This window comes from Saccopteryx leptura, chromosome 1, assembly GCF_036850995.1.
Source record: "Saccopteryx leptura isolate mSacLep1 chromosome 1, mSacLep1_pri_phased_curated, whole genome shotgun sequence".
Lineage (NCBI taxonomy): Eukaryota > Metazoa > Chordata > Mammalia > Chiroptera > Emballonuridae > Saccopteryx > Saccopteryx leptura.
This window is the reverse complement of record NC_089503.1, coordinates 384,071,710-384,079,477: the sequence shown is the minus strand read 5'-3', so window position 1 is coordinate 384,079,477 and position 7,768 is coordinate 384,071,710. Positions and strand designations below refer to the sequence as shown.

At 55.7% G+C, this 7,768-nt stretch overlaps 1 protein-coding gene across 1 annotated transcript; it reads left to right on the top strand.

The window, feature by feature from the left end:
* Nucleotides 1–221: 221 nt before the first annotated feature.
* CLPSL2 (colipase like 2) lies at nucleotides 222–3,592 on the top strand. The gene is made up of 3 exons (XM_066360312.1): nucleotides 222–311; nucleotides 1,417–1,539; nucleotides 3,497–3,592. The coding sequence occupies exons 1-3, from the start codon at nucleotides 222–224 to the stop codon at nucleotides 3,590–3,592; spliced, it is 309 nt and encodes a 102-aa protein (XP_066216409.1).
* The last annotated feature ends 4,176 nt before the right edge of the window (nucleotides 3,593–7,768 follow it).

The window sequence follows — 7,768 nt, the reverse complement described above, 5'->3', positions numbered from 1 at the left end:
ACCATCCCTTCCCGAGGTCTCCCCCGTGTCTGCCGCGCTGGGCAGCCTGTGACCATTAACTCCTTAACACACACCCCCCCCCACCCCCCCCACCCCCCCCCCCCCCCCCCCCCCCCCCCCCGCCTCCAGCCAGCGCGGCCCCGAGCGCCGGGTCACGTGTCAGGGAAAGAGGTTGGTCTCTGTAGCCCTGGGGAGCCCCACCCGACCTGCTGCCCTAGGCTATGGCCACGGCCACAGCCTTCGCGCTCCTCTTGGGGGTCCTGCTCCCCTGCTGGGGCGCCTTCCCACAGTTTGGAAACGAGTTAAGGAAGGTAAGCCAAAGAGCATTTTGAACCTTCCACTCTAGTGGCGGGTGGTGGCCCGGGCGTCACAGTCTGTCCAGGAGACACTGGTTGGGTTTGGGGAGAGAAGTGGCAGGTGGGGTGGGAACCACTGGAGATTGGAGATTGTTCCCAGGCTGGAAGTTTGAGGTGTCCCCAACGTTTGTCAGAGGCTGCTTCGCCTCGCTGGCAGCTCTGGAGGTGAAAGGGGGTGGCCCCATGGCCAGCACCGCCCCGCTTCCCACCATCCCCCGCTCTCTCTGGACTATCTCAGCCCCGGGACCTGGCCGTACCCGACCCACCTGCTCTCGTTTCGCCCCTTCCCCCGACTTCTAGGCATCATGACATTTCCCCACTTTTTAAAATTTTATTTAATTTTATTATTTTTTTGTATTTTTCTGAAGCTAGAAACCGGGAGAGACAGTCAGACAGACTCCCGCATGCGCCCGACCGGGATCCACCCGGCACGCCCACCAGGGGGCGATGCTCTGCCCCTCCGGGGTGTCGCTCTGTCGCGACCAGAGCCACTCTAGCGCCTGGGGCAGAGGCCAAGGAGCCATCCCCAGCGCCCGGGCCATCTTTGCTCCAATGGATCCTCGCTGCGGGAGGGGAAGAGAGAGACAGAGAGGAAGGAGAGGGGGAGGGGTGGAGAAGCAGATGGGCGCCTCTCCTGTGTGCCCTGGCTGGGAATCAAACCCGGGACTTCCGCACGCCAGGATGACGCTCTACCACTGAGCCAACCGGCCAGGGCCTTTCCCCACGTTTTTTATCCTCCTCTTCTCTTGCCCATACTCCTGTTAAAAGTGCGGTTTGGGAGTATTTGCTCAGCTAGCGCAGGTCACCCGTTGGGACAGAAATGAGGGGCCCCGGTAAAGGAGAGGCAGAGGGAAAACCCAAGGCCCCCTCTCTTTCTCCCTGTTCCTCCGAGCGTTGCTGCTGCCGGGGTGGGACAAGCGGAGGGGTGGTACCTACCTGGAGTGACCCTCTCATGGCTTCTCCTGTGGAACCGACCCCCTGGGGCCTTGGCAACGCCCAGAACGCTCCCCGACCCTGCCACACAGCCAGAGAGCTGGCGACTCAGGGGCTGTCCCCGCAGGTGAATGGGGCTCGCTGCTCCCACCACTCTGAGTGCTCCAGCGACTGCTGCCTCATGGATTTGAACCACGGTGGCGCCTTCTGTGCCCCCAAGGCCAGAAAAGACATGGCGTGCTTGCCCCAGGTGAGGCTGTGGGGATGGGCAGTCCCTCCGGGCAAAGTTAAAAAACAACACCACCCACAGGGCTGCACCTGCTTTTTCACCCACTGTTTGGGGTGCCCTTCCTCCTTCTCCGCCTGGCAAACCCCAGCTCGTCCTGCGATGCCTGCCACTCCTGACAAGCTTTCTCTCCTTGGAATGTCCACCCCCGTGGCCCCCGCGCTCAGCAGAGCACTCATCTCCCGCGATGGCCACGCCTCTCTCTGTGTCCGCGGGCGGCTTGGAGCTCTCCTAGGGCACGACTGCAGCATACTCATTCGTCTTTGAACCCCTACCCCTGAGCTTAGTCCCTGCACACAGCAGGTGCTCAACGAGTGTTTGTTGAATGAATGAACATCTCCACCCTAACACGGCCGAGGCAGGGCAGAGTAGGTGCGGAAAGACCTTCTCACCAGCAACCCCGCCTCCCTGCCGCCAGCGGCCTCGCTTCCAGAGGAGAGCAAGGCTCGGCACCGGCAGCACCCCGTGGTGCTCCGGAGTTGAACTCTAGTGTAAATCCTGACTTCCCACCCCATCTTTGGGACCTCGGACAAGTCACTTTTGTCCTCTGAGCCTTAGTTTCCTCGTCTGGAAAATGGGGTGAAAGTGCCCACCCCACCAGCCTGTGGGAAAGAATTTGTGGTGCTGGCGACCACCAGTGCTCAGCTGAGCATGCTTGTCACCACCTCGTGGGAATGCAGGGGGCAGAATGCTCAGTACATCTTGTTCCCACCTTGTTCCTGCTGTCTCTCCTCCCTGGCCCTGGGCCCACACCTTCCTAGGGAGGAGGGGCTGGGCCCCCATGTCCCAGGCTGGAGAGCTGTCAGTGCCCTTAGGAAGGAGCCAGGCACCCCCACCCCCACCCCGTCCCCACCGCTCTGGCCTGACTCTATAATAGCTGATGTGGCCAGAAAGTCTTTTCATTATAAGCACTTTATCTAATTTATTTCATTTAACCCTCATAATAACCTTAAAAAACAGGTTACTCTGTTTTTTTGTTGTTGTTGTTTTGTATTTTTCTGAAGTGAGAAGCAGGGAGGCAGAGACAGACTCCCGCATGCGCCTGACCAGGATCCACCTGGCATGCCCACGAGGGGGCGATGCTCTGCCCATCTGGGGTGCTGCTCAGTTGTGGCCAGAGCCATTCTAGCGTCTGAGGCAAAGGCCATAGAGCCATCCTCAGCGCCTGGGCCAACTTTGCTCCCATGGAGCCTTGGCTGCGGGAGGGGAGGAGAGAGACAGAGAGGAAGGAGAGGTGGAGGGGTGGAGAAGCAGATGGGTGTTTCTCCTGTGTGCCCTGGCCAGGAATCAAATTCTGGACTTCCGCCTGACCAGGCGGTGGTGCAGTGGATAGAGCGTTGGACTGGGATGCCGAGGACCCAGGTTTGAGACCCCGAGGTTGCCAGCTTGAGCGCAGGCTCATCTGGTTTGAGCAAAAGCTCACCAGCTTGGACCCAAGGTCCCAAGGTCGCTGGCTCGAGCAAGGGGTCACGCAGTCTGCTGAAGGCCGGTGGTCAAGGCACATATGAGAAAGCAATCAATGAACAACTAAGGTGTCGCAATGTGCAATGAAAAACTAATGATCGATGCTTCTCATCTCTCCATTCCTGTCTGTCTGTCCCTGTCTATCCCTCTCTCTGACTCTCTCTCTGTCTCTGTAAAAAAACAAAACAAAAACAAAAACAAAAAAACTCTGGACTTCCACACACCAGGCCGAAGCTCTACGCTGAGGCCTGGGCTGCAGGTTACTCTTTATTATCTCCATTTGATAGATGAGGAAACTGAGACAAAGAAGCTCATTAAGTTGCCCAAGGTCATGAAGGCGTCAGCCGTAGAGCAGACAGACTCAGATCTGTCTCAATATCACGGTGCCCTTGTTCCTCCTCCCCAAGAAGTCTAAACCCCCTTCTCCCCTGGACCCTCAACTCTCATTTTCCCACAGACTAAGGGAGCCACCAACATCATGTGCCCCTGCCAAGGGGGCTTGAGTTGCGCGTACAAGGACCTGAATTGTCCCAGCAGGTGCCGTTTGATTTAGAGGAGGAAGCTGGCGCCAGTCACGACCATCCTGTTTCCCTCCCTTGGGGGCTGGAGGCCTTGGGAGTCCCCATCTTGTTCACAACCCCGCTCCTGAAACATTAAAGTTCCTGTCTCTGTCCTCTGTCTGCATTTCCTGGGAGAGGGAGCCTGGTAGGGATTGTTCCGGTTGTGGGGGCAGGTAAGAGGGGAGAGTGGAGGCATGAAAGAGCTCCCCACGGGGCTTTGGCCTTGTCTGGAGGCACAGTGGCCCTGAGGGCAGCACTCTGGGAAGGGACTGGGGGAGAGGGTGTGGGGGAGGGGAGGCTGGGTCGGGAAGGGCCAAGTCTTGGGACAGAGGGCTGTGTGGGAGGGGCAGTGTTGAGGGATGTGCCCAGAGAGTGAACACCGAGGTGCCCGTGCTGGGTGTGTGTTAGGAGGGGCTGACAGGGAGTCTGAATGCTTTGCTCACAGGGCAAAAGGGCGGAGGTCATTGAGAGAGGATTTAGGAGACTGTGACTGAAGGGTAGATGTGGAGATCCTCGAGCCTGCTGTTGGAAAGGGGCCTGATGCAGGGAAAGGTGCATGGCTGTCTCCACTCCTGATTCCATTTTTTTTTTTTTTTTTTTTCATTTTTCTGAAGCTGGAAACAGGGAGAGACAGTCAGACAGACTCCCGCATGCGCCCGACCGGGATCCACCCGGCACGCCCACCAGGGGCAACGCTCTGCCCATCAGGGGGCGATGCTCTGCCCATCCTGGGCGTCGCCATGTTGCGACCAGAGCCACTCTAGCGCCTGAGGCAGAGGCCACAGAGCCATCCCCAGCGCCCGGGCCATCTTTGCTCCAATGGAGCCTTGGCTGCAAGAGGGGAAGAGAGAGACAGAGAGGAAAGCGCGGCGGAGGGGTGGAGAAGCAAATGGGCACTTCTCCTGTATGCCCTGGCCGGGAATCGAACCCGGGTCCTCCGCACGCTAGGCCGACGCTCTACCGCTGAGCCATCCGGCCAGGGCCTGGTTCCATTTTACGGAGAGAGAAACTGAGGCTCAGAGAGCTACATGACTTGTCCAAGGTCACACCAGGAGGGTATCGATAAGGACTTTTAGCTGCAAGTATAAAAAAAAACCCAACCCAAATTGGTCCAAACGACGAGGGAATTCATTGGTGGTCAGAACAAGAGATCCAGACGCGGTTCTGGCTGACTCCAGCAGCTCCCTGGCCCTAAGGATAGAGTCCTTCCCAATAGCCACGCAAGTCCCACATATCACCTAATCAAAACAGCCAGGACTTACTGAGAATTTATTATGGCCCAGACATTATGCAACGTGTTTTCTAATCTGTATTAACCCATTGTTACAACAAGGAGATAGTATGCACTATAATTACCCTTATTTTTTTTTTCTCAGCAGCTCACAGTAAGAGGTGGGACTGGGGTTTGGATCCAGGCTATCCTGCTCTGGAGGGCAGGTTCTTAAGCACCAATCAACCCCACATATACACACTCTGCCTTCCAGAGAAAGGAAACATCGCTGTCCCAGGATTCTTAACAAATCCTTCTCCCGTATGCCCTGGCCAGGAATCGAACCCAGGTCCTCCGCACGCTAGGCCGACGCTCTACCGCTGAGCCACCCGGCCAGGGCCTGGTTCCAGCGCGCAAACTCAGCCCTGAGTCAGTCATTGCTGTGAAATTTACTGATTGGCTTAGCCCGGGTCCTGGTCCTGTGCAGGGGTGGGGTCAGCGAGGTGGAAGGTCTTTGAGGCCCTACAGAGGCTCTTCTGAGGGCAGAGGGGATGGAAGCTTTTCCCTCCACTTAGTCTCAGACGGCTCATTACCATATCTGCTGGATCCATATCCCAGTTCGAAAAAAGGGGGTAGAACGCCTGACCTGTGGCGATGCGGTGGATAGCGTGTCCCGGTTCGAAGCCCTGGGCTTGCCTGGTCAAGGCACATACGTCAAGCAACCAACGAACAACTAAAGTGAAGCAACTATGAGTTCATACTTCTTGTTCCCCTGTCCTTTGTCTCTCCTCTCTGTAAAATCAATAAATAAAATATTTTTTAAAAGAAAAAGGAGGCCCTGGCCGGTTGGCTCAGTGGTAGAGCGTCGGCCTGGCATGCAGAAGTCCCAGGTTCAATTCCTGGCCAGGGCACACAGGAGAAGCGCCCATTTGTTTTCTCCACCCCTCCCTCTCTCCTTCCTCTCTGTCTCTCTCTTCCCCTCCCGCACCGAGGCTCCATTGGAGCAAAGATGGCCCGGGCACTGGGGATGGCTCCTTGGCCTCTGCCCCAGGCGCTGGAGTGGCTCTGGTCGCAACAGAGCGACGCCCCGGAGGGGCAGAGCATCGCCCCCTGGTGGGCGTGCCGGGTGGATCCTGGTCGGGCGCATGCGGGAGTCTGTCTGACTGTCTCTCCCGTTTCCAGCTTCAGAAAAATACAAAAAAAAAAAAAGGGGGGGGGGAGAAAAAGGAGCAAAAGAAAAGAAAAAAGGGAATAGAAGACAGCAAATGCTCACCCTTCCTGAAAGGGCAGCATGAATTAATCTCCTCCTCCTCCTCCTCCTCCTCCTCCTCCTTCTTCTTCCTATTATTATTATTATTATTATTATTATTGAGAGAGAGACAGGAAGGGAGAGAAAGGGAGGGAGTGAGAAGTATCAACTCATAGTTGCTTCACTTTAGTTGTGCTTTGATTGCTTCTCATATGTGCCTTGACCCAGGATCGAACCAGTGACCTTGGGCTCAAGTTGAGTCAATGACCCCTTGCTCAAGCTGGCAACCTTGGGCTCAAACCAGTAGCTTCAGGCTTCTAAAGGCAACCTCAGCATGTAGGGTGGGTGCTTTATTCACTGTGCCACCAAAGGTCAGGCCAGTATGCATTATTTTCAGTTGAGAAATACTTGGTCACATGACTGCAACTGGCTGCGAGGGAGACTGGGAAATGTAGTTTTCATCTGAGTAGTTATGTTCTCTGCGAAATCTTGGGCAGTTCTCTCTTGGGCTGTGCACTCTGGCTAAAAAAGAGCATCAGGAGGTGGTGGTGGAAGGGAGCACATTACCCTCAACTTCCCAGCAAGCCTTGTGGTGAAGCCCAGTTGAGTCGCTGTTGGAAACATGGTGGAACTGTTGACAGTACTCAGGAGAGCAGCCATCGATTTCTATATCCGTGATCAAGTCATGGCTTTCTTTCCTGCAGGAAGTGAGCATGGCAAATTTTTCATGAAGACCGATGATTTAAAAAAAATCGTCGAAGGTACATGATTTGGGTCTGTTATGCCCTGTGTCAGCCACATGAGACCAGCATATTTTACAAATCTCCTCTTTCAATAAAACTCTTTAAAAAAAAAAAAAAAATCGTCAAAGAAGAAAATAGGCCCTGCCAGGTTAGCTCAGTCGATTAAGAGCATCATTTCGAAATGACAAGGCTGCGGATTTGATCCCCCGTTAGGACACATAAACGAGTGGGACAACCAATGAATGCTTCCCTTCTCCCTTCACTCTCTTCCTCCCTCTCTCTGTCTTAGTAAAAGAAATAAATAAATTTCTTAAATGAAAATATTTGCGATTTCTCTCACAGAGTGGTATTTCTCCCCACTCCAAACACTGACATCACGCCAACTTTAGGGTTAACGATGAGCTGTGTGGCAGGTGTGACTCCTCCCCTCCAAGTCTCCCAACAAGGAAAGCACCCTGAAGCCAGACGTGAGGACTGACCGAGGGACAGAGTGGGGGAAAGACAGAAGTACACGGACGGACACCCGGCCTGGCGGGTTTGGAACGGAGGCCTGTGGGTCACTGCCTGCTCGCCCTGCCCGGCTCTGTTCTCTCTCCCTGGGAACACGGCTCCCAGGCTCCTTTGTCTCCTGGCTCCCAAGACCGGGGAGGGTAGGAGGGCCAGAGAGGGGGCATCTTCCGCTTCAGGTGCCGTCAGCAGCAGACCTCCTGTCTCCTTAGGAAAGCCCCTCCCCTGCGGCCCCCCTGCGGCCGCCTGGCACTCCTCACACCGGGATAGGTCCCCTGGCACTCCTCACACCGGGATAGGGGCCGTGGGGATCTTCCTGCTCTGGCTACCTCCCTTGCTGCCTTGACATCCCGTCTGGGCTCTCAGCTCCTCCATCCCCTCTGTGATCACTTCCGTACATTAAAATCCTCTCTGCTTCAAACACCTAGAGTAGTTTCTGTCTCGCTGACCGGGCATTGAC

Excerpts from the sequence above, each read along its gene's own strand:
- CLPSL2 (XM_066360312.1), top strand. The coding sequence starts at position 222 with ATGGCCACGGCCACAGCCTTCGCGCTCCTCTTGGGGGTCCTGCTCCCC. Across the intron at positions 312-1,416 it reads TTGGAAACGAGTTAAGGAAG|GTGAATGGGGCTCGCTGCTC; the intron begins GTAAGCCAAAGA and ends CTGTCCCCGCAG. Across the intron at positions 1,540-3,496 it reads ACATGGCGTGCTTGCCCCAG|ACTAAGGGAGCCACCAACAT; the intron begins GTGAGGCTGTGG and ends ATTTTCCCACAG.